The 27,535-nt window shown below is 28.5% G+C and overlaps 7 protein-coding genes across 7 annotated transcripts; 2 read left to right on the top strand and 5 right to left on the bottom strand.

Moving 5' to 3' along the window:
- Positions 1–154: 154 nt before the first annotated feature.
- GO595_002792 (Bromodomain containing protein) lies at positions 155–763 on the top strand (the record flags this gene model as incomplete). Its single annotated transcript, XM_067915740.1, has 1 exon — positions 155–763. The coding sequence occupies one exon, from the start codon at positions 155–157 to the stop codon at positions 761–763; it is 609 nt and encodes a 202-aa protein (XP_067776593.1).
- A 5,902-nt stretch (positions 764–6,665) lies between these two features.
- GO595_002791 (ARF GAP-like zinc finger-containing protein) lies at positions 6,666–9,011 on the bottom strand (the record flags this gene model as incomplete). The annotated part of the gene is made up of 1 exon (XM_067915739.1): positions 6,666–9,011. One exon carries the CDS (start codon positions 9,009–9,011, stop codon positions 6,666–6,668), a length of 2,346 nt encoding a protein of 781 aa, XP_067776592.1.
- Positions 9,012–13,334: 4,323 nt separating this feature from the next.
- Positions 13,335–14,783, bottom strand: GO595_002790 (uncharacterized protein; the record flags this gene model as incomplete). Its single annotated transcript, XM_067915738.1, has 1 exon — positions 13,335–14,783. The coding sequence occupies one exon, from the start codon at positions 14,781–14,783 to the stop codon at positions 13,335–13,337; it is 1,449 nt and encodes a 482-aa protein (XP_067776591.1).
- Positions 14,784–14,981: 198 nt separating this feature from the next.
- GO595_002789 (major facilitator superfamily transporter) lies at positions 14,982–16,397 on the bottom strand (the record flags this gene model as incomplete). The annotated part of the gene is made up of 1 exon (XM_067915737.1): positions 14,982–16,397. One exon carries the CDS (start codon positions 16,395–16,397, stop codon positions 14,982–14,984), a length of 1,416 nt encoding a protein of 471 aa, XP_067776590.1.
- Positions 16,398–18,417: 2,020 nt separating this feature from the next.
- On the bottom strand, positions 18,418–20,253 carry GO595_002788 (uncharacterized protein; the record flags this gene model as incomplete). The annotated part of the gene is made up of 1 exon (XM_067915736.1): positions 18,418–20,253. One exon carries the CDS (start codon positions 20,251–20,253, stop codon positions 18,418–18,420), a length of 1,836 nt encoding a protein of 611 aa, XP_067776589.1.
- Positions 20,254–22,537: 2,284 nt separating this feature from the next.
- On the top strand, positions 22,538–23,680 carry GO595_002787 (tetratricopeptide repeat protein; the record flags this gene model as incomplete). Its single annotated transcript, XM_067915735.1, has 1 exon — positions 22,538–23,680. The coding sequence occupies one exon, from the start codon at positions 22,538–22,540 to the stop codon at positions 23,678–23,680; it is 1,143 nt and encodes a 380-aa protein (XP_067776588.1).
- Positions 23,681–26,471: 2,791 nt separating this feature from the next.
- On the bottom strand, positions 26,472–27,527 carry GO595_002786 (Carbohydrate binding domain protein; the record flags this gene model as incomplete). The annotated part of the gene is made up of 1 exon (XM_067915734.1): positions 26,472–27,527. The coding sequence occupies one exon, from the start codon at positions 27,525–27,527 to the stop codon at positions 26,472–26,474; it is 1,056 nt and encodes a 351-aa protein (XP_067776587.1).
- Positions 27,528–27,535: the final 8 nt, after the last annotated feature.

The following is a 27,535-nucleotide window of genomic DNA, read 5'->3' as shown; positions in this document are numbered from 1 at the left end:
AAGAATATTCCTAAAAGCTAAAATCTATACAATTTAATCAGTGCTTGGCAAGTATACTTTTAAAAAAGATTATTGTCCTCAGTTCATATTACATGCTGGATACATTTGCTATCGGCAAGCAATTTTGGTATTGACAAGGTCTGTTAGTCAAGGAATGGTTGAAGTTTTCAGCAAATCGCCTTTAGGGATCCTTTGTTCTGAATTCACAAAGGAACTTACAAACCACCCACTGTCTGGTATGTTTAGAAAACCTGTTGTTGATGAAAATTATTTATCAAAGATAAAAAATCCAATGGATTTAGATACAATCAGAAAGAAAATCAAAGACAATGTGTACACATCACATAAAGAATGGATGGCTGATGTAAATTTAATATTCGATAATGCAGTAGAATACAATACAGCTGAAACAATTCCTGGTGAAATAGCAATTTACTTAAAAAAGAAAGCATCAAAAATGTTTAAGCAATTTGATCTTTTCAACTTACAAAATTATGAGGAAAGGATAAGGGAATTATATCGAGAGATAGCTAGAGTCACAGAACAAATCACAAATCAGCAAATACGGAATGTTCCAAAATATGACTTGTCGGAGTTAAGTAAAATCCTAAACCAATTACAAGATACAACAGAAGTTGAAAAAATTATTAAAAATGGAGGCGATCAAAGAGTACTTAAAAAGAACAAAGAAGGCTTGGTTAATCTTGATAGCCTTTCACGTAAATCTCTAGATGAACTATGGCTAAAATATGGACCCCAATAAATTAATTTGTTGAGAAGTATTAATGCTTATCCTTAAACACAATCAGCATCATAGGGATGAATGAGTATGTTTTGATAATAATCATTTCAGTAGTAATCATAATAAAAATGTTTTTAAAAAATGATATTCTTTTTTTCATAATTTAATGAGAAAAAATAAATGAGGTATTTCATAATGACAAACAAAGATGAATATGCAAGTGAAATTTTCCTTTTGTTCCTTGGGAAATGTTGTTGCAGGGAGGATGTCATAACGATTGTTTTTCATTCATTTGATTCAAAAAGTGTATATTCACAGAAAAACCGACGTACGATAGCATAGTTCCAACCAAGATGAGGAGACTGACAATTGATGTTATCATGAAAGCCCCTGCTTTTAGAAACACACTTCATGAACGTGAGCTCGACTTGAGGGGGAACAAAATCCCAAGAATTGAGAATCTTGGTGTTACACAAGATCAATTTGATGTAATTGATTTATCAAATAACCAAATTGAAACACTAGAAGACTTCCCGATCCTTAGGCGTTGCACAACACTTTTAGTTCACAACAATATTGTAAAGAATATTGGATCAAATTTTGCTGAAACACTTCCAAATCTTCATACATTAATGTTATCTAATAACGACATACGTTCTTTTGAAGACATAAAGGTATTAAAAGAATGTAAGTTTTTGAAGCGTTTAAGTCTTCATCTCAATCCAATTTCAGCATTGCCAAACTATCGTTTAATTACTATCAAATTGTTCCCTAGCCTACGTTTTCTTGACTACCAAAAAATATCTAATGCTGAACGCGAACAAGCAAATCAATTAATTTCTTTGTAATATATATAAAACACAATTTGGAAATAATTTTTTGTGTTCCAACGGAAGTTCAAGAATTTATCTATTTTTATTTGAAGATTTCACTAAAGAAAGAATTTATTTAATAAGAAGAAAATAAAAAATGAACTCCATACACTATATCACTCATTTTAATGCTGTGACCTCTGTTTTAGTACTAGAATTTTAACTTACGAAAAAAAGCTTTTTTTTCAGATGTAATTTTTGTATAATTTATCATTTTTAAATATTAAACGTGCCTTTTGATTTTGTAAAACTTTAAATAAAAAATTACCAAATATTGAAGGATCAACATTATTAAAATCGTAACATAATTATCCAATTTAAATTTTTCACATTAGTAATAAACGAAATGAGGGTAAAATTACAATGATCATTTGAGCTATTATCTAATTGTTACATATTATGTTGAACACGTTTACGTGTTGTACATGCGCGCAATTACCGGTATTTGTTATCTATTTGATTATTCACAACACAACGAGATACGGCTTTGTGTAAATTTGACTTTTATCTCATTATAACATGGTTTTGATCCGTGAGATTTTCTTACAATTTCATGTTGTATTCCATCCAAATATTGTATCAAAACTTCGGTTTGCATTCAAATCGTTTGTTCGATTATGCCATCAAAAAGTTCGAATTCAATATGTTATAAACGACCTTTTATATATTCGGACATTTTTTAATAAAATTATTTATTTTATCATCAAGATTTTGTAAGCTTTATCGGGGTTTCATCCATTTTAAAATTCTATCGACCAATTCAAAATATTCTGACGATAAGTAATTGTGATGTTTTCACTAAGCTGTCAAAAAAATTTAAATAGAGGAAACAAAGCGACATATGACAGATAATGAGCGACTTTTCGAACAATTAACAGCTCTTTCAGGACCTTTTTTGGCGTTTTCCAAGAATCCTATTCAAGATTATAAAGATGTTGAGTATAAAAAATTAAGAACTCATATCTCATTAATTATAAAATTAAAAACCAAATTAAAAAATCCCATTACAATTGATTACAAAAATCTAGATGTTTGTATCAAGAAATCATGTCAACAACCAGCTTCTAAGTATTCGACACAATTTTTAATTTGCCAAATTGCTATACCAATTTTCACTATTATACCACCAAAAGCTAAACAACTCCCTGATTTCTTTGAAGTTGTTAGTTCTGTGATTTGTTTTAATGAACTTACAGAATTAGCCGGAAAATTATTTAACATTATTCTCAAAAATTTTCCAATAGAAACCACTGAAAATATTTGTGAGAACATAAGACAATCATTAAACCCGCAATCACCAAAAATGAGTAATTATATTCCAATTTTAAGTTTACTTGATTTCGACGAACATAGTGAATGTGTAGAAAAAATTCTTTTTCTTTTGATACCCAAAGCCACCACTTTCTTAAAAAACAAAGATTTTGCTGAACAATTTACATCTTCCATTATTCAAATGCTTGTATTATTAAAATTTAATCTTGAATCTTCTATTTGTAACAAATTATGTGACGAAGTCAAAGTAAGTCGTACAAAAATACATAAAGCCAAAGATATTTTAAAAAGATTAATTTTTCTTTCCATTGTCGTTCATAACCAAAATTTACTTAACAAAAATCTTAAACAAATTCAAGCGATATCAGAAGGCCTTAAATGTTCTGAATTAATCAAACCATGTCTTTTATTATTAAAACGAATAATTGTACAACTTGATGTAAAAGACATTCAACCAATTGAACCTATTGTTTTGAATCTCCCACCTTCCACCATTGCTTTTCCTGAGTTTGTATGTCAAATTATTGATGAATTTTTATCGAAAAAAAATGTCGATTCTAAATTACAATATGAATCATTATCAAAAACCGAATTCTATGAATGCCTTGTTTATCATAATAACATTAATGATCAAATTCGGCAAGAATTAATACATCGTTCAATTAACGCATCAAGGTTTGATTTGCTTGCAAAAGTGGCAAACGATACGACGATAGAGCCGATACAACCGTATATTTGCGAACTTATTCGAAATGAATATCCCATTAGTAAGCTTGTTGAATATTGTACACAGAAAACTAAGTATATACATATTTCATTTGATAATGCCATTAAGAAAATATATTATTTTAATGACAAAAACACGATTAATTATATCATATATTTTTTAACTGAACTTTTATCATCAATTATTACAATGTTTAAATCAACAAAATATGTTAAAGCGACATCAAAAATCCGGAAAATAGTATCTAAATTTGATATACCACATTGTAATGCGATGACTTTATTATATTTATATTCATCAAGTAAAATGTTAGTATTAATTATCCAAAAGTTCGCACGATTATTATTTGAAATATATACTATAGCATATCCTGATTGGAAATCCGAAGATTTGTTACAAATACCAATATATCAATTTTTATCGACATATTCTACGGAGAACTTAAAGAAAATCTTTTTTTCACCACAAGAAATATATTTACGGAATCCAGATCCAGAAAACATTGTCATGCCGCAATCATCTTTATTTATCTTAATACGGAATCAATTTTGTTGTCATTTTATATTTCAAGTAATATTAGAGATATATATTAAATCAAATCCTTTTAAAGAATCAATGAATAATATAATTAATGATATTAATTCGAAATATTTTCATATCAAAAGTTTTGGTTTAGTTTTAGGAAATATAAATGAATATAAACCAATTATGGAAAACTTAGTTAAATATAAACTTAAGCCGACACTTATATATACTTTAGCATTTACAAATGAAAAGTTTCTCGAAGAAATGATTCATCAAATATCAACATCACCGAAGTTAACAAATCTTGGAAAGTTAATAATATATCGACATATTGTCCAAAAGTTAAATTCACAAAAAGATCAAACGGAAAACATAAAATTTTATAAGTTAATTGTCAATTTGTTGTTGGAAGGATCATCGATTTTTAAAGAGTTCATTACGAACATAAAAGTTACAAACGCAACAAGTTCTTATATATTAATATTAAATATATGTTTTAGTCATATAAATGAACAAATTTCGAGACAAGAAATCATTGAATTTTATAACTTAACAAGTCAATCAATCGAAAATAATATCGCCGAAATAATTAAGCAACAAGAAAACCAAAACATTTCTATCTCCGAATTAATTTTTGTGTTTTTTGTTGAGATTTCTTGTGTTATAGCAAACTCTGATTCGAATTTTGATTATAAAAAATGTTTTAATACATTAAATAAATTAATACATTTCATACCAATAGATAAATGTATTGGATTGTTGAAGCCTTTGTTTTTAATTGCATCAAAACATCAAAACATTTTATCTGATTGTTTAAATTCAATCGAATTAATTACTTTGTCCAATTGTTATATAGTCGGTTATTTCGCTATTACATATTACGAACAATTAAAAACTGATAAACATTTAGCGTTATCAATCGCTTTAGCTTTAGTTACTCATGATTTCATATTTCCGACTTGCCCAGATTTGATAGATTTACTCAACCGAATTCAATGGTATACTAAACCGTCACGAAGACGATCAGAAGCACGTTTACGGAAACCGTTACCGAACCAACCTCATGTTGTCACTTTTAGAAAATCAGGTGGATTACATCAAATAATACCTAAAGAGAATTCATCAACATTTATAGCAAATAAATTAACCAATTTAACAGAAACATTTATTAAACTTATTATAGGAATTATTTGTAATGACAAAATTCAAAGTGAATTAGTCACAAAATTTGTACAAATATTAATTCCATGGGCTAAAAACCTTAAAATGAATTCTACCAGCAAATTTCGATCATTATTTGAACCATTTTTTAATTGTACTAAAAATGTTCATTATTATATAATGCGAACAATTTTCCCATTATTTAAAGGATCGCAAGGAATTATCTTAAATGAGTTCTATAAGCGTAATTGTAAGGCCAATGACTATTTATTATTTTATCAATGCACTGAATCCAAAGATGAATTTATACAATTTATCGAATCGAAAATATTAAAACAACAAAAAATCGAATTTTTTATGAATGTTTTATTTCGTTTACAAACAAATGATATCACAGAATCTAAACTTTTAGCATTAATGTATCCATTTTTTGATAGTGACGAAGAGAACATTATTAAATGTGTTGAAAGTGTATTAAAAAAAATTGGAGAAGATAAACCTTCGCTTGAAATTATATTTAATCGAAAAGGAAAAGAATTTGAAAACGAATTTTTATTAAATATAATTTCATTTTTAGGGTATAAAATGGATGATAAAGTAACAGATAAACTTTTTACATATTTAAATGTTCATGCAAATGAATTCGATATTGAACATATGAAACAATATATTAATACAATGAAAAGAAGAAAATGTAATTTGTTATATTTAACAAAACATTTTTTACATTTATATAATTTAATTAATGAAAACATTAAATATATAATTTATGATTTCGCTGAGTTTCTAATTCAAACAGATGATAAAGAAATTGCAAAATTAGCGTTCGATATATTAAAAGATAAAGATGACAATGATAACTTAATTTTGCAATGTATTTTTAGAGGTACTTTTACATTCACCGAAATAGAAAATTATGTTAAACTTGAAAAGTTAAAGAAAAATTACATCTTTTGGTATAAAATGTTTAAAAATATCGAAGTGGATGAAGACGAGTTTCCGGGTATCGATGACTTATATTGCGCTTTAGTTTATGGAAATGAAGAATTGTTACAGAAAATCGGTGATGTATTACCCGATTTAATCGATAAAGGTTTTAACATTAAGTACTTATTAAATTATATGTTCGATATCGATAACTTAAACGTGTTGAAAATAGCGCCGATCTTCATCGCAATTCCATCTGATTTATATAATTTGCCGGAAAAAGGAATTTCAAAACCAGACATAAACATAAAGCTAAACGTGGCTTTGATCGCGTCAAAAGAACATAGAGATTTCATTATGAAATATCAAATAAATGAGAATTAATTTGTATTTTATTTTGTATTGGTTTTGATCGTCAGTACTGTATCGTTTCTATCGTTTACTTAAACTTGGGTCGACTCGAGCTTTGAAGTGACTGATATGGATTTGGCTCATTGTTGAAAACAGGGATCCCGGATGATGCAGTGATCATACTTGCGCGTACAGGATTTGGTGGTATAGGATTCATATTTTGTGGCATTGAATTCATACTTTGACCCATAGATCCAATACTGTTACCAATAGTGCTTATGCTTTGAGGAATTGGATTGATGTTTTGTGGTATTGAATTCATACTTTGACCCATAGATCCCATGCTTTGTCCCATTGAGTTCATACTTTGATCAGTTGTGTTCATATTTTGTCCTATTGAGAAATTCATCGGGAATGGCATTCTTGGCATACTTCCAAATGGTTTACCGCCAGATTGGAAAGAAGGTTTAGGACCTTCGAATACTGGTTTAGCTTCGTTTTTAAGTACCTGACTGATGTTTGGTCCCATTGGGGTGCCCGGAACGATAGGCTTATCGGCATTTCCAGGTTTGACAGGTTTATCTCCATTGAGAAGTGGAACAACATCAGGAACAGATGGGTACTGTGGTGTTGGTGTAACTATACTTGAATGAAGGATGTTTGTAGGACTTGTTGAAATTGAATTGCCAAATGTATTCATTGATGCAGCTTCTAAATATGGATTTTCAAATGCATTGTTTGGAGTAATTGGTACAGGCGCTTCAGTTGGAGGAGCAGCTGAAAGGTTCGGATACTTAAGGTTGGTAAGTGGTGTTAACGAATTGATATTTCCTTGACATTCTTCAAAGTCAGGAATAGCTCCGTCAATAGCTTTTCGCTTCATTTGGAGTTGAGGAGTAGCTTGCGGAGGTTCTGGCTTCAAATGCATTATGCTTTTTAGGAGAAATGCTTCATCTAGTGGAGCATCTTTGACTAATGGACTTGGCGTTTCAATGTTGACGTTAATTGGTATTATTGTACACTTGAAAATGTGTCCAACTTCTGGAGGTTGTTCGGCATTATCAGAATGAGAACTTTCTTCATCATTTACTGGTTCTTGTTCTGGTTCAGATTCTGGCTGCGGCTCTGGTGTCTCTTGTATAGTTGGTTTCATTATGATTGGTGTTACAGTTAAGAAATCATCAACTTCGTCAAATGGGAATTCATCGACTGAAGAACTTCCAAATTCTGTATTCAATGCTAATTTACCAATATCAGGAGTAGCAACTTGTTGAATTGGTTGTAACTGTGGAGGTTCATAATCGTCTGCTGATGGATCGAAAAATGGGGGCGCCCTGAAAACATCCGTTAGCTGCACTTTTTGGGGCGGTGCATTTAACAATTCAAAAGGTGGCGGTTCATCTTCTTCTGAAACTGTAAATTGCATCGGCACAAATTCGGGGGGCTCTTCGATAGGGCGGTTATTTTGAATGAATTGTGGAGAGTCAACACTTGGTCGAAACAAAGGAGGAACGAAAATTGTAGGAACATAAAGTGGCGCCTTGATGCTCTTAAATTGAAGAGCATGTGAATCAAGTTCTATTGGTTCATTAGAAAACAATTCAGGAACATCAACATTTTGAAGTTGAAATAGTTGTGAACCAGAATCCTTTTTGACTTTGAATGGATGAATTGTGTCTAGTACACTGGCATCAAATGGATTTTCAAAGTCGTCATCATCAAATGGATTTGATGGAGAAGTGTTGGAAGGAGAAGGTTTGGGTGTGCTTGGAATGGGAATCATGGGCGGCTTTGGTGTAGATTTATTATGGAAGAAATCAAATTGGTTATCAGTTGAAGTATTTGGTTCAAATTGGAAAGTTGATGGAGTTTGTGAAGGCTTTGGCGGGTTAGGTGCACTTGGCTGCTCATTGATTACAAATGGATTAACATCGTCATCTGATCCAAAAGGATTTTCTTCATTATCAGACGGTTCTCCTGGATCAGCAAAAGGGCTTTGAGATGATGACGAATATGAATCTGAATCAAGTGATTCGGTTTCGTTTGCACCAAATGGATTCGGTGGTGATTTTGAAGGATTTGCCCATTTTTTCTCAATATATTTTTTGTGAATAAAATCTCTAAGTTTATCGAGTTGTTTGTTATTTGGTCTTTGGAAATTTCCTGAAAGTAAATATTCCCAATATTTATTTGCAACTTTATTTCCAATTTTTGACACTGATGTTACACGTGCGTCATCCCAACTGTCGTCAGAGCATGAAATTGCATTGAACATTTGATTTCCTAAAGTTGAATGAATTTCTTTGCATGATTTGCATAAAAAAATTCCGAGATTGAGTGAGCAATAATTTGGTGATTTTGCGCCACAATCAGCGCACGTTGAGTTTTCTGGTTTTGCCATTAATTGACATAGTTTTGTAATTGGAGCATTCATGAATTAATACTCGGCCTAAATTAAACGTCCCCTTTCCAGGTTTTTGAAAACAAATAAATGTTTATTTCTGCGTAAAGTTATCAAAAATTTCTTAAGAACTCGATTACAACGGTTATTTATCCACCATAAATTTCTAAACACTTTTTCTGAGATAATTTATCGTTCTTTATGCGTCAAATTTAGTTTAGCTACCAGACAATCAAGTCTTTAGAAGCTGTTAAACGATGATAGTCACATAATCAAGATGTAATTTTGCGAATGAGCAAATGGACTCTTTCCCATTCCAAAAATTAAATAATGAATAATTAAGAGATAAAAATGGGGGCAATATGTCTTCTCTCAGAGGCAAAAGTGACACTGCTCATTGACACTTTTCTTTGCTTACAGATCAAAATATATTTTGATTAAAATATCTGGATTAGATCATTAGCCCCTATGGGGACGATTGATATGAATATAAATTATATACTGATAATAAATATAGAATATTGTTATCTATTTTAGCACAGAAAATATTGACATCAAAAAGACCTAAGTTTCTTATTTAAATAAGAAAAATCATTAAATAATGAATAATTTCCTCTTGACTTAAAATTACAATTTGAAATCTCTGTAATTTTACTGTTTTGATTTGAATTTTTTTATTTACAAATTTTATCGCTTCTTTAAATAAATCAAACATTTTATATTATTTATTATTTTTGTTTAGAAAGTAATTTAACTATTTCTGTATTACCATTTTTTGAAGCATACATAAGTGCTGTTTGAAATATTTTAAATAATTTCCAAATATTATTTTGAAATATCAAATTATAATATTAAATATGAAATATAACAAATAAATATCTTTAGCATTAATATCAATTCCTTCTTGTTCAAGAAGTAGTTTAGCAATTTCTGTATTGCCATTTTTAGATGCTTCTATAAGTGCTGTTTGAAATATTTTAAATAATTTCCAAATATTATTTTGAAATATCAAATTATTAAATTAAATTTTAGATAAAACAAATAAATATCTTTAGCATTAATATCAATTCCTTCTTGTTCAAGAAGCAATTTAACTATTTTCTTGTTACCTTTTTGACATGCAATCATAAGTGCTGTAATAAGTATTTTGAATAATTTCCAAATATTATTTTGAAATATCAAATTATTAAGTTAAATGTAATCACATTTAGTATTTATGTCAATTCCTTCGTGTTCAAGAAGTAATTTAACTATTTTTATATGACCTTTTTCAGATGCCCAAATAAGTGCTGTTTTAAATAATTTCCAAATATTATTTTGAAATCCAAAATTATTAAATTAAATGTCATTATATTTAGCATTTATATCAATTCCTTTTTCAAGAAGTAATTTAACTATTTTTATATGACCTTTTTCAGATGCCAATAAAATTGCTTTTTTATATGATTTAAATAATTTCCAAATATTAATTTGAAATTACAAATTATTAAAATAAATATCAAATAAAACAAGTAAATATTCATGCAGTTAATTACAAATCCTTCTTGTTCAAGAATTAATTTAACAAGTTCTATTTGACCATGCTCACTAGCAATACTAAGTGCTCGATTAAGTAATTCAAATAAATTTTAAATATTATTTTGAAATCCAGTATTATTATAATAAACATTTAATAAAACAATTAAATATTTTTGACTATAATTTTAATTCCCTTTTGTTTAAGAAGTAATTTAACTATTTCTGTCTGACCATTTGAAGATGCATATATAAGTGCTGTAAAAAATAATTTATATAATTTCCAAATATTATTTTGAAATATCAATTTATTAAAATAAATTTCAAATAAAACAAATGAATATCATCAACATCAACTAATTCATTTTCAATAAGAAACATCGCAAGATCAAACAACCTTTTATGGCATGAGCTTTTAAATATTTTTTTAAATATTATTAATAAATCATAAATATCATTTTAAAATATCAAATAATATAATGAAATATTCTTATTTTTAATGTTAATATAATTCTTTGTAACAAGGTAATTAAAAAGTTCTTTATTCCATGAAATTGTTGAAATTCTTGGTATATATGTATCAATCACATATTGTTCAAGCAAATACTGAATTAAATATAAGTTACCTGTTTCAATTGAAGCAATGATATGTAAATCACAAATTTGCATTCCTTCATTTTGTAAAAATGATAAAATTTCATAGTTATGAGATAAAATACATTTAGTTCCTAATTCTTCTAAACTATAAATTTTCCTTAATTTATTTTCATAAATATATTTAAAAATCTCATTTTGATGAAATTCAATTGCTGTTTCATATGCACATGCAAGTAATGAATGGTTTTGTTCACATAAGTGAATAATTTCTTCGTTTCCACCTGCAATTGCATATTTACCTGTTTTTTCTACATTTGCGCCATTCATAAGTAAATATTTAAAACATTTAACTGCAGAAAAAAATGCTGCGTAATCAATTAATGAAACATCTTCTTTATTTATAATTGAACATCTTTCATAAAGTGATGGTTCAATTCTTTGATTAAAATCAAAATTTGTTTGTGATGATATTTCTTGAAGTTTTTCTATTTCATCATTTCGAATGATTTTCGCAATTTCATTTGGATTAACCCCTTCTTTTATTAACTTTTTGTGAAGTTTCCAATTATGTTTTTTAAGTATTCTAATGTTTTTATAAAATGATTTGTATTTTACAAAACTTTCATATTTGAAGATTTCATATGAATATAAATAATGTGAAAAGTATAGTGTACGCGATATGATTTTTTGATTTATTTCAATGAGGCTATTTTCAAAAATTTTATTAAGAAGATAATTTGATTCTTCTTCATTGCGATTATTTAAAAATTTTACAAAAATATATATTATATTTTCATCATTAATTGAATAAAGTTCTCTTTCTTTAGATTCAAGTAATTTCAAATATTTTACACATATTTCCCCATCATATTTTGAGATGAAAAATGAATATATAATACTACAAATAATAAAATTAAACGAATATGTATATTTATCATCAAAATAATTCAGAGTCATTTTTATAGAGTCCTCAATATTTTCTTCATTTAAATTGAATATTATTCAAGATTTTGTAATATTAGATATGTGTTTTTTTTTTTGTTGATGTTTTGATTTTTGGCTTTGATTGTTTCCCGTTTGAAAGAATGTATGAAATAACCTCCTAATTTTAACACTTTACCACAAAAGTGGCAATAACATAGGAACGGTAATTAAAAATATATATGGAAAAAAAATTGATCAAAAGAACCACAACCAAATTAGACAATCTGATATCAATAATATTACATCTAGTATATAACTCTTTTATCATCCTATCTCATCTTATCCCTTTCAGAATGATTCTTTATATCAAACTTTAATAAATTTCATAAAAATTATACTTAAAAAATAAGCAACAAAAATGATTTATTTCAAACTAAATATGTGTTCATTTTTTGCTTATTTCCCGTGATTCAAAAGCATTATTATTCGATTTTTTTTCAATAAAAATTTGTGCTCATTAAAGTGATTTTGCAAAATACATTAAATATTTACTAAATACTTACCGTGAGAGCATCGCAGTATAATGTATTTCACGTCCTGTCATCAAATCTCTAAAATAAGTTCCCCCACAATTGTCATATAAATTTGTTGGGAGTGTTCCATTATTAACCACAAACACAATCTTTGTTGGTTTTTGTTAAACCATTCAATATGACCATCAGTTCTTGAAAGGTTATCATTTGAAATGAAGAAATTCCAAATACCAATGATCATGAAGATCACCAATTTCATCTCCATAGTAAAATGTACCCAGTATAAGTAGCTAAGCAAGCAAATGCTATTTTATGGCGTTTCCAATAATTTGGGTTATCCATATTTCTTCTTCATAAGATTTCTTAATCTCCACACGCCATGGTGAAAAAACCTGTAGACCAACAGCAAATTTTTAGATAAATCATAAATTTTTACATAGTTTGTTAGCAAATAAAAATTTTAACATATGTTCAGTCCCAAAAATATGAATTAATCAAAATATGTAAAGAAAAAAGATTTTTTCATGTTAACGTTCTCCTTAGTGAAGTGAGTGAAAAACCAAATCGAAAAAAAATTTATTAAATATATATTACTAAATATGTTTTATATGAATAATGCTACAGTGTAGGCGTGGGTTATATTAAGGTGTTGGTCTACGGGTTTTTCACTGCGGTCTGCCTAAAATCTGTATTAATTTCATTCAAAAAATATATTTTCGGGCACACCATCTTCAACTTGGTTTAATTCTTCTGATGTTTCATTTGGAGGGGAAATGAATTTATGTATTTACATTATTCCTTTGTATTGCCTCTTCGTTTCACTTATCACAGTATCTGCTTCATTTATTTTATCCTTTTTCTTCTTTTCCTCTACAATTTCGATCGCGTACGCAACAAATTTCACAATTTCTTCTTTCATTTGCTCATTTGCGTCGCATGCAGTCATTAGAAAACACAAAAGAATTGGCACTTGACATTGTTCCATTTCCTTTTTTATGTTACTTTTTTTGTTATTCAAAAGATAATTAGTTACACGTTCGGCATTACGTGTGTCAACAATTGATTCGAAGTTTTTGTTCTCATTTTCATTTGCATCAATTTGTTGAATTTGATTTTCATTATCTTCAGTGTTAATAGTGTCGAATGCATTGGTTATGTCGGAGACAGCATTCATTGTTGCATCGCTAAGTTGCTGTACAAAATCAAGCTGAAGCTGCTTTCGCTTCTCTGTGAATTCAGCAAATGTCGCAGCAGAAGTAATGCGAATGCATTTGCCTGTGTATGTGAGAGTGGGCGTAATGTTTTGTGCTGTCGCATTCGGAGTGTATTGTGTTTGTGCTGCGTAGTATGCGTTTGCATTGTTTGGAAGTTGATATAGTGCATTACTTTGTTTAACATTTGATATGTAATTGGATTGTCCATTGTTCGGTTGCTGATATTGTTGTAGCTGTGTATAACTTTGTTTGTCGTACTGAGCGCAATTTATATGTTCTGTTTGTGTTATGATATTTCTTGCGTAATATGTTTGTGTACTATTTAATTGATTGGACTGTGCATAATTTTGTTGACTAAACCGATGTGCATTTGTCGGTTCGTAATGAGCGTTATCTATTTGCTCTGCTTGCGCTATGGTATTTGTCATGTAAGTGATTTGTGAATAATTTTGTTGACTGAGTTGTGCTGTGTTTGGATGTTCGTACTGAGTTACATTCATTTGCTTGTTACGATTTTTGTATTGTTCGCTGCGTAACGATTGTTTTGTTTGTGCTGTTATATTTGGAGTATAAGTTTGAGGATTGATTTGGGAATTATTTGGTATATATTCTCTTGCGTAATCTGTTCGCGCATTGTTTGGTTGTTGGAATTGTGCATAATTTTGATGATTAGGTTGTGAGTTGTTTAGCTGTTCAATTTGATAATCATACCATTGATTAGTTTGTGTACGATTTGATTGCTCAAATTGTATTCCACTATTTCTCAAGTAATCAGATTGTGGATTCATGCCATTTGATTGTCTATTTTGTGACTTAGCTTGAGTATAATCTACTTGTTGGAAATGACTGTTATTATGTGGTTCATAATCTGTGTTACTATTAATTTTTTGTTGAAACTGTTGATAGCCATTTCCTGTAAAATTAGAATATACCTGTTGTTCATATCCATATTGATATCCAAATTGATTATATCCAGAAAAATATGTAAAATTTTGGTATTTTTGCGATGCATTATATTGCATTTGAGGTGTCTGTTGAAATTGTGTTGGTTGTCCATTAATAAATTGCATGTTCCCTGAGTAATACATATATTATATAACACTTAACTTGTACAGCTATCGTACTATGGTACACCCCAAAACGATACAATGCATCAAGAAATTTGATGTGATGATAAAAAATTAAAAGTTTAAAGATTAAATTTTACTCTTTTACTTTGTTTATTCGACTGTTTTAAGTGGCTCCAACATTTCTTGTTCTTGTTGTTCAGGAACAATAATCCAGAAGCACAACAAAGCTGACAAGAATGCGAAGACTGAACCACAACCAAGAATTGGAGCCTTCCAATCAGGAGACAAAGCACCTATACCAGATCCAAGCAAAAAGTTAGAAATTTGTTGACCAACAACACAACAAGAGTTAAGTACGCCCATATAAGTACCCATTTGTTCTTGAGAAACGCACATTCCTACGACAGCGTAAGGAACAGAGTTGAATATATTACAAGAAATACCTAGTGGTGCGAAGATACCCATCAAAGCCCATTTATTTGAAATGAAGAAGACTAAGACGAGACAAATACCTTCGATGATCTGTGATAAAGCATAAGTCAATTTCATTCCTACGAGTTGAATAACCTTTTCTTGGAAGAATCCATAAATTAAAACTAAAACATTAGATACAGCAATTACAAGCATACCGAAGTTAACACCATCATTATATATTGTCTTTTGTCTATCTGTACCATTTGATCTACCGCCATAAATATCAAATCCGAAGAAATCAGTTGTTTCAATGTTAAATGGATAATAAGCCATCCATGAAAAGAAGAAAACTATAGCTATACGTAACACTGGTTTTGGTACATTACGTGCAGCTTGGAATATTTCCTTTAATGGATTTGCACGAACTGGTTTAACACGAAGTGGTTCTTCTTTAGCAACTACACATGTAATTATAACACCAATAGCTATAAGAACAATACCAATGATAAAGATAAGTTTCTCATTATCAAATGGTAACTTAAGTTTGGTCGCTAGATCTAATCCTCCAATAAGATTCGTAATAATTGCGGCAATACCTATCATAAGTGAACCAACGGTATTGGCCTTAACTTGTTGTACCTTTGGAACTACATCTCCCACTAATGTACGTGATGGTCCTTGAAGTACGTTAATGGAAATATTTGTAATAAGAAGCGCAAGTGTGAAGATGAAGATCTTAAGTCCTTTCTTTGCAGATTCGCTTTTGCCCATTGCGTTTCCGAGTGATTCAACAAATAATAATAATACAAATCCTAACAAGATACCAATAACGCCGACAATAATGAATGGACGCCTTCGCCCCATTTTTGCCATGGTAATATCTGAATAAAAACCAATTAATGGCTGGACGATAAATCCAGAAAGTGGACCAGAGAACCAAATTAAGGATTGTACACTTTGCGCAATGCCAAGGCGTGACATGATTGGCGTGCCTAAGGCAAATTCAACACTATATGCAATCTGGAATGCAAGCATTGAACAACAAATTCCCATAATGTGGAATATGGATAAGGACTCCCTTTGGTTAAGAGGTATCCAATCCGTTTCTTTACCAATTTCTTCGTAAGGGATCTGATCAGTATCTTTGTCCATACGTTGGTGATGTGATCGATGATTTATTAACTTTACATTATAAACCAAGGTCAAAAAGTGACGCGGAGATCAAAATCCAGGTCACCCCTGTGAATGATCCAACAAATTTCTTATTCTGGTTTAAGAGTTGATTTCATTTATAAAACTTTTTTTGATTTGCCTTTCACAGTACTGTAACGCTTATAATAAATTTTTGTTTTTTGAACAATTTGAATAAGATGTTTTTTTAGATTTAGAAATATTTTGGAATTAAGCGTCACCAGTCAAACATGAAATGGATTTTTAGTTTTAACTTTAAATTTAATTCTTAATCAAATGTAATATAATTTCCGAATTGCAACTTTTTCGAAGGCATTTCATAAACATTAAGCATTTTTGGTTAGCTTATAAATATCTAATGCTTATTTAGTTGTTTTAGAGCATTTTATTGGTATTTGAAATTGAAATTTTGTAAAAACAATTTAATACTTTATTCCAAATTTGTCAAAACATGTCAGTGGATGATTCCATCGAAATGACTGAATTAAACAATAAAAAATATATAAAAATTGATACTCCTAATGGAAATAAAAAGGTCTCTAACAAACAAAAAAAAAAGAAAATTCATAATCATTTTAAGCATCATTCTCATGATTTTTTTCACTATTTTGAGCTTTTGCTCTTACTTTATTTCTCGTAGTAAGTATCTTGAAGCCAAAAAGAAACATTCAGATCTTGATTTCATTGAAGTACCATTTGTTTTTGTTTTATTGCATTGGTTACTTTATTGTTCCGAAATTCTTCTTGTTGTTTTCATTATTTTGTGTCAATATTATGATAATATTCTTGTTTTTGAGTTGCTTATGTTCTCTGGTATTTTTCCCTATCTGGTTTTGCTTGTAACATTCATTAAGGAAGGAGATAATGAAGTTGTTCAAGGTGTTTTTTCTAAATATGAAACATATTACTCATATGAAAATGAAACAAATTATTTAATGAATCAATTTCCTTATCTCGAAATTATGTTTAAAGGATTTACTGAAGGTGAAAGCTATTATAATTGTAAAGCTACAACAAAAATTATATATTCTACAAATGCAACAACTACTTATCAAATGCCGACATTTGAAGACAACAGTTGGATACAAGTTAAGTTAAACATTACATATTCAAATGAAATTCAAGAATATATTAAAAGTTATAATGAAACGTATCAAAAACATTTACCAAAAATTGATCAAAAAGGAAGAAAAATATTTTGGAATTGTTTTACTGGTTTAAAAATGTATACAAACGATAAAATTAGATTCATCAAAAGAAAAGAATTAAGCGAAAATTTAAGTAATAAAATGAGAATAGTAATGACAATATTTGGCTGTGGAATTAGTTACATTTATAGATTGGTTTCTATTCCGATTTATACTGTAATAGTTAATAAAACAAATATAAATATGAAATTGGACGAAATTAACGAAAATGATCAACTGTTTAAGATAATTGAGTTGACTAAATGTAGTTAATAAACATGTTTTATTTGTATTATATATATATATAATGAAATGTCAAACACTCCAGAATTGTATCATTGGGAAACCTTTCCGCAATCACTTGATTAAAATAAATTTGCATGTCATATATAATGTACTTTTAAAGATTATATATTTATTTTGTGTTATTGTTTGAACTATTTCTTGAACAAAGTGAGTTCTTCCTGGAACTGTTTGTTTAAACTTTCTCTTTAATTAAAGCTTAATTATGCTTAATATACATAAATTTAATTTCTCTTTTAATAAATTAATTTCTCTTTAAATAGATTTTGCATAATATCCATAAATATAATCTTCAATCATTTTTCTATCATATTTATCTGTAAGCGAGATCATATTAATATTTTATTCGAATATTAAATCATATGAATACAAATATATATTATGTTGTGTATCTCATATAGAACATTTTATACATTTTTGAAAAATTTGCAGATTCAATCCGCAACAAAGAATAAAACTTTATATACATTTAAACACAGTTTATTTACAATTTATGTCAAAAGATTTTTTTCTTTTTCTGTTTTTTCTTTCTTTCTTCTTTTCGCCGTTTTTACAATTCTTGCAAGCGCTTCTTTTGAAGATCTCTTTTTACAGAACATAAACCATAATCCGAATCCCATACCCACCAACAATGCGATAATTGGCACGCTTGCGATTATAACGAGTGGAATATTTTCTGAAACCCAACTTGACAAATCTTCTTCGATCTCGGTTTCAATTTGTATTGTTGCCGTACGAATTTCATTTACCGACAATTCGATATTAACCGAGGTCTGATATGTTGTACAATTTATCCCTTGCGAAACTTGAAAACATGTTGGAACTAAACCGCTGGAGAACGTTAAGTTTATATGACGAAAAGTGACAGTTTCACTCGAATTGTACTTATGAACACTCACCAAAACATTTAAATAACAGACTTCCTGAGGATTATCTTGATCTGTTTCTTTGCAGTACATTGACAGACCAAAATAGTCATGCTCTAGGTCAGTCATTGGTGGAATTTGCTCTGACATATTAAATAATATGGTATAAAACTCACGGATTCGTGGATAATATATGGTAGAACCAATGTTCCTCATGGCAGTGTTGTATGAAATGACATCATTGTTATACGCTAAAATACCACATATAATATGATTATGAGTATTAACATGCGCATTAACAGACATAGCAACTGAGAAAAGCTGTTCGTAGTTATTAACTACATGGTTTTGTGTGGCTGTTTCTATAAGTGATATTGGTTTTGAACCAATTTGAAATCGAATTTTCCAAATAGAGTTTTTCTTTTCATTTGAATAATCAAACACTTCCCCACACAATGCTATAGGGAAACCAAATGAAATACAGTAATTTGCAAATTGAGGATGAATCCAATTACCCATCATTAAATAACCGTTTGGCGAATATTCAAAATTATTTACTACAAAAATAAAATATGAAGTCATTACTGGTATATATGGTGTTGTATCCTTTAGCAAAGCAAAAGGGAATTCTGCATTTGTTGGAATATTATAATCAACCAAAGTACTGTCAAATTTATCAGAAAAAAAGCCATTGTAATAAACGGTCTCCATAAGAGTTTGATTTGACAAGTTGAAAAATAAATCTTTTACAAAGCTGACCTCATATGAATAGAATGTTTCATTAATTTTTGAATAAATATATTCCAATTTAGAGTTTTTTCGGCCATATTTTTTGATATATAAACATTTTTCATCTTCACAATCAGTCAAATTCTCAGGAGGTGCAGAAATATTAACAGAAAAGCCGGGAATCCATTGGAAGTACTGAATACCATTTGCAATTGTTAAGTTACCAATCTCAAAAACTTGATTAAATGATTCAATTATCTGTAGAGGAACACTTCCATAAGAAACAAAAGATCCGATAAACTCATTTTGGTAAACAGAGTTGAACGAATGCTGCCAAATTTGTAAAGCTTGAAGATAATCCGTTGAAGATGTCTCAATGACAACATAAGAAAGTCTGAACGCCTTTAAAGGTCGAATTCTCATTGAAAAGCTATGCATATTGTCGACTTGTTTGACCTTCCAATAAGAAATATATTCTGTACTTTCAATATCGAAACCGATTATCTTTTCATCATTAGCGAGCACAGGTATAATAGAAAACTCTTCGCCGTTTTCGAATTTTTGGTTTAAAGGAAGAAGTGGATCTGGTATTGAATGAATGTTTGGAAGTCTGACAGTTTCGATTTCAACATCACCAAAACTAACATTAAGAGACACGCTACACCGGATTGCTTTAGCATGGTTTAGAACCATTGATCTTTGAGTTATCGAATAATCTGTTTTGCTTGCCATTGTGTAAAATATAACCTCTGGAAGGAGTACATTCGAAATATTGGGTCCATTGTTTGTTAAACTTATTGTGATATTTTGCGTTATGTTTTCAGTGATTGTGATATTGATTGAATGACCTGCAGAAACAGTATACGTTTCTTTTGGTAAAACTAAAGACCCGGTTACCAGGTCTGTTTCTCCTGTTGAATTAAAGAAAAAATAGATTTTAGTAAAATTAATATCTGGTAAATTTTGTATTTCTTGAGTAAGTGATACTTTTTCTTTTGGGCTGATATCAATTTCATATGTAAGATTACTTAAATTATGGGTTAAATTTGTTGAAGTCCATTGTGAAAAATTTTGTATATCGATTTTAAATGGGTCTGTAAAATTAGAAAGACTGATCCAACTAAATATATCATTCTCAAAATCAGGATTAACAGGTTCTGCTTTTGCTAGATACGCAAAAGAGAAAAGAAAAAACATTTGTGTGCTCTGTTTGAATTTTCGGTTTCATTTTCTTTCCGGTGAAACTTTTTCGTAAAAAAGTGAATTTTCTTATTCATGGTTTTAAGAAGAATAAACCAAATTTTTGATTAAACATCATACATATCCACATCTATGAATATAATTTAAAAATAATAAATTATAAGTTATAATGGTTTTAATTTAAACTTGTAAAAGTACTTTTGAAATCAAAACATTGATTTTGATCTCATTTTAAAATTGAGGAAGTTATTAATAAAAATCAAAAATTCATTAAATCATTAATTAGTGATCGTTTTCATTTCATACATTCATGGTAAATATTAAAATGACAAATAAAATTCCCTTCAAAAAAGGTCAATTTCAACACCAAGAATCCCAAAAAACGAAAAAATTATTTAATGCAAATCTCAGATATATTAATTTTTCATATTAAATATATTTGCTTAACTTAGTTTGAAAACGCAAATTTAAAAATTGGTTCCATGATTTAATAATATATAATTGAAATTTAATTATATATCAATTTTGTGAAAATAATTTTACTCTTTTTCTTAAAGTGTATATGTAAAATTTGCATCAGACTGATTGTTTTACTTTTTCATTAAAAAGTTTAATTATTTTGGCATTTCCTTGTATAGATGCTACATAAAGTGCTGTTTGAAATAATTTAAATAAGTTTCAAATATTATTTTGAAATATAAAATTATTAAAATAAATTTTAAATAAAACAAATAAATATTTTTAGCATTAATATCAATTCCTTTTTGTTTAAGAAGAAATTTAACTATTTCTGTATGACCTTTTTCAGATGCTAATATAAGTGCTGTTCCAAATAATTTAAATAATTTCCAAATATTGTTTTGAAATCCAAAATTATTAAAATAAATTTTAAATAAAACAAATAAATATTTTTAGCATTAATATCAATTCCTTCTTTTTCAAGAAGTAATTTAACTATTTCTGTATGACCATATAAAGATGCATTCATAAGTGCTGTCCAAAATAATTTAAATAATTTCCAAATATTATTTTGAATTTTTAAATTATTAAAATAAATATTAAATAAAACAAATAAATATCTTTAGCATCCATATCAATTCCTTCTTGTTCAAGAAGTAATCTAACTATTTCTGTACAACCAGTTGAAGATGCACAAATAAGTGCTGTATAAAATATTTGGATTAATTTCCAAATATTATTTTGAAATCCAAAATTATTAAAATAAATTTTAAATAAAACAAATAAATATTTTTAGCATTAATATCAATTCCTTCTTTTTCAAGAAGTAATTTAATTATTTCTGTATGACCATAATAAGATGCTAAAATAAGTGCTGTATTAAATAATTAAAATAATTTTTAAATATTATTTTGAAATATCCCAAAATTATTAAAATAAATATCAAATAAAACAAATAAATATTTTTAGCATTAATATCAATTCCTTCTTGTTCAAGAAGTAACTTAACTATTTCTATATGACCTTTTGAAGATGCTTTCATAAGTGCTGTTTCAAATATTTTAAATAATGATTTTCATCAAAAATGTCAATTATTGAATTTGCTGATTCTATAATATTTGTTTTAGCCAACCTAAAGAGGGTTTGCATTATTGATTGATGAATTTCGATATCATTTAATTGTTTTTGCTTCTTCATTTTTTTATGATTTGTCTTCACTAACGATATGTATCGGCTTTTTCATTGTTTTTAACGGTTTGGGTAAATTTTGAAGCAATTCAAACATCACATCACACAACATTCTGAAATCCTATATATAAACTATTCAATAAAAAAAAGATTTGCCAAACAAAATTTTATGACTGATTTTTCTAAAATTAAAGAGAACTTATCCCAAATTGAAGAACAAGCAAAAGAAAATCCACAAATATATATGGATCTTGGTAATTTATTCTTAAGAGGAGAAGGTATTGAACATGATATCAATAAAGCGGTTGAATATTTCCAAAAAGGGTCTGATGCAGGAATAAATGATGCATCATTTAATCTTGCACAAATTTATCACATCGGTTTGGGAGGTAATCCAATTGATATCCCAAAAGCCGTCAACTTATATGAGAAATGTGTCTTAAATGACGATCTTACAGCTATGTTTAATTTAGCGATGATTTATATTGTAGGTAATGGGGTTCCAAAAAATATTCCACGTGGTATTGAGTTACTCGAAACATCAGCACAAAAGGGTTTTGCTCATTCTATATATAATCTTGCATTACAATATTTAAGTGGAGAAAATGTTCCCTATGATTGTCAAAAAGCAATTGAATTATTAGAAACAGGATCAGAAAAAGGGTATTTTAATTGCACAATAAGACTTGCGATACTTTATCGCGATGGTTACAAAGAGATTCCACCAGATTTAGGGAAATGTGGAAGAATTTTAGTTGAATCAGCCAAAACTAAGAATCCTGATGCATTATGTTCGTTAGGAGAATATTATGAATATATTGGGAAGAACACGAGTCTTATTCAAAGGTCTGTTGAATGTTATGAAGAAGCAATCTTAAAAAATCATACACGTTCAATGTATAACTTAGCAAATTTATTGGTTAATACACCAGGACATTTTGTGCCACGTAATCCGAAAAGATCAATCGAACTTTTAACGAAAGCTTCTGAATTAGGTGATTTAAATTCGATGAAAAAATTAGCTGAAATTTATAGGGAAAAAGATCCTTATAAATCATTATATTATTATGAAAAAGGTTCTGAATTAGGTGATGATGATTGCACTTATAACTTAGCTTTAATGTATCAAGAAGGTGAAGGAATACCTAAAAATAAAAAGAAAGCTTTAGAATTATATCAAAAAGCAGCAAGTAATAACCATGTTCAAGCATTAACTAATTTAGGTGTTATGTATCATTATGGAAAAGGAGTCGAAAAGGATTTAAATAAAGCATCCGAGTATTATGAAGCTGCTGCTAAAAAGGACATTTAAATGCAATTTATAATTTAGGTGTACTTTATTCACAAGATGAAGAAATGAAAAATATTCCGAAAGCTTTAGAATATTTCGAAATGGCAAGAAAGAAAGGGGACACAATGGCAATGCATAACATGGCATTAATATATTTAAATGGTAATGGAATAGAACAAAATGTACAAAAAGCTGTCGATATATGTGAAGAATTAATTAAAATGAATTACTATAAAGTTATTGATACTTTAATTAAAATTTATGCAAATGGGAAAGGAAATGTTGCCAAAAATCCAAAAAGAGCTTTGGAGTTATGTCAATTTATGTTCGATAACCAAAATTTCCAATTTTTAGATGTCGCTATAAAATTGTTAAAAGAAGAAAACCCACCAAATAATGAACGAATTTTGGAAATTTTGGAAAATGGCGCAAAGCAGAATGATCGATTCGCTTTGATAGAATTAATAAGAGTGTATTCAGAAGGCGATTTTGGAGTGGCACCTTCCGAAGAAAAGATGAATTTCTATCAGGAAAAACTTAATATGACCCCTGAATGCACGATTTGGTAAATAAAATTTCTGATTTTTTGTTGAATATGTTTTAGTGACGAAAATATACACTTGCATATGTAAGTAAGTTTTAATAAAAGATCAATTTTTTCTTCTTTCTTAGCATCTGTAAAAAATTGCTTTGAAGTTTACTTGTCGGAAACTCAAAAAATTACTTTTAACATGGATGAAAATAACACACTTGGAGTGTCGTGGTACGAAAAGGTCTCACTTTTATTTACACCACTTTTTTAATAGTTTATCATCTCAAAAAGTCGAGTGTGTCAAAATATTTTTTAAAAAGCCGTTATTGCTATTAACGTCATTTGATGTCACTTTTATTTGCACTTTTACGTAAAGTATACAAATACATATAAAATACAGAATAATAAATAAATAAATCAATATTTTACATCCTCTTTCGGTCATTTAAAATATATGATAAACTCAATGGTCAATGTTGATGAGCTGATCAAAGCTGACATTATCGAAGGTCTAAGTCAGCGTGATATCGCCAAAAGACACAATGTCGGAAGACGCAGAGTTCAGGCGATTTTACTAATTTTCTTCTTTTTGCAAAATTTATTGACCTCGATCCAAATTACACAGGAATTTACGAGCAAAAATTATATTATCCACTTTTGAAAATGTATGAAAATAATATTCTTGATCTAAAAATATTGAAAGATCAGGAAAATCCATATTTTATCCATTATATGTCTAAAGAAGAAATTTATAAACAAAAAAATTTTAGCTATTTTAACCAAATCATTGCTAATTATGAAGAATTATCAAAGAATGATTGGGAACTTCATAAGAAATATATTGAAGAAGGACATAATCCAAATGAAATTGTAAAAATAATTCGAAATGATGAAATTGAAAAACTTCAAGAAATAACATCACAACCAAAATTTGATTTTAATCAAATAATTGAACCATCACTTTATGAAAGATGTTCATTTGTTAATAAAAACAAAGTTTCATTAATTGATTATGCAGCATTTTTTTCTTCAATTAAATGTTTTAAATATTTACTTATGAATGGTGCAAAAGTGGAAAACACAGGTAAATATGCAATTGCAGGTGGAAACATTGAAATTATTCATTTATGTGAACAAAATCATTCATCATTTAAAGATGCATATGAAACAGCAATTGAATTTCATCGAAATGATATTTTTAATTATCTTTATGAAAATAAAATTATCGAAATTGATGATATAGAAAAATTAGGCTCTCTATGTATTATGTTTTTGAACATTGAAGTTTTTATGTTTTTACAGAAAAATGGAATGAAAATAAATGAAAATATTCTCAATAATATGGTAAAAATTGGTAATCTTTATCTCATTAATTATTTTCTGAAAGAAAATCCAATTCCAAAAAATATTTTTGCATACTCTCCCGAATTATGGAACATTGAACTCGTTGAATATCTTTTAAATCAGAAGGAATTGATATTAATGTTAAAGATATTTATTTATTTTGTTTGATATTAATTTCAATAATTTGATAATTTAAAATAATATCTGGAAATTATGTAAATTAATCGATACAGCACTTATTTGTGCATCTGAATTTGGATACGCCGAAATAGTTAAGTTACTTCTTGAACAAGAAGGAATTGATATTAATGCTAAAAATATTTATTTGTTTTATTTAAAATTTAATAATTTGATATTTCAAAATAATATTTGGAAAATATTTAAATTATTTGATACAGCACTTAAGTTAGCACATGAAAAAGGATATACAGAAATAGTTAAATTACTAAATGAAAAAGGAGATAATTAAAAGAAATTGCCATAAAACGCGATCCCAATAAAGTGATGACAAAAGTGGTTTCGAATAAAAATTTGTGATAAGAAGAGAAACATAATGTAATCGAAGAGATACAGAGGTAGAATGCGCTATAACAATAGTTATACCAATGGCAGCCCCAATTTCGGGACCAAGTGTACGTGATAATAAATAATAACATCCGCCTTCTTTCATTTCTCCATTAATGGCAATAACACAAATGCTTGTAAGTGTTCCAATGGAAACACATGTGATAATAAAATAAAAAGAAGACTATAGCCCCAACCAATGTTTGAAATTGTATGATGTAAATCAAGAAAATATGTAACACATAGAAGATTATAAAATACAGGAATAAAGACACCAGAAAACCAGTGGAAAGTATGTTTTATATTGATGTGATCTGTTAAATACAGAAATTTCCATCATTTATATTAATATTTATTTATATCACATTATTTTTAATCTTCATTGGAGTCTTTTTCTTCACCTTTTTTTCTATTCATTATAAAAAGGACAAGAAAAGTTATTCCATCAATTACCACAGCAGCAATTACAATTACAGCAATTGCCCAAGGAGGTGCATCTGTATAAACGATGACAGTACTACTCATTGGTTCAATACCTCCGAATTTTTTATCACCGAAATTTACGGTGACAATAACCCTATTATTACCGAACACTGTTTGTTGTACTTTCCAATCATCAGACAAATATTTATGATCAGACATTTCATAATATCCAGTTAAATAAGAAATTTCTTCTGCAGTTTTATAAGATTGAACGAATCTATTTTTATATCTTTCCCAAATTGTTTGATTAAACAAAAACATTGGAGGAGTTCCATATAATCGATTAAACAAATCTCTTTTATCCCATTGAGGAATTACTTTCGAATTATGATCTCCCCAATACCAATAACTTATAACACAATCATGATAAACAAGTTCGAACAAAGGAATTCGTAAAGTTTCATCAACCATATATTGAGTTTCTTCAGGAACATAAGTAAACACTGTTTCTAAATCTCTTCCAGAGTTAGGTACTCTATATTCGCCAGGACTCATCATTCCTTCAAAGAAATCGCAATTAGGTATAGCTTGTTCTTTACCATTCTCTGTTCCTACAACAAATCCACGATTTGTATATTCCTTTAAAAGTTCGATTCGTGCTTCTAATGACATTGTTCGAGTCATAGGATGATCTGGATGATAACATTCACGATAAGGTGATGCAAATGTCGTATCAATAAATCGTGTTGTAAAGTTATAACCAGAAGAAATTTCTTTATCAAGTTTCTTCTTTGCATATTCAGGCGCTCTTAAGTCACATAATACTGCACAACCAACTCGTGGACATTCTTCAAGTGTTGAACATGCTGGACATGATAAATTATTTACTGACCATGAAGTAATTATTTGATTATTTTCATCAACAATAACATCATCAGGAAATGCATCATAAAAATATGCTGTCGAATTACTTACATAACCTTTGATAATATTTTCGGGATCCATTTGATCTT

The sequence above is a fragment of the Histomonas meleagridis genome, assembly GCF_020186115.1.
Source record: "Histomonas meleagridis strain 2922-C6/04-10x chromosome Unknown contig_20, whole genome shotgun sequence".
NCBI lineage: Eukaryota > Parabasalia > Tritrichomonadida > Dientamoebidae > Histomonas > Histomonas meleagridis.
Note: the sequence above shows the minus strand (reverse complement) of the source record. Positions and strands in the feature narration are given on the sequence as shown.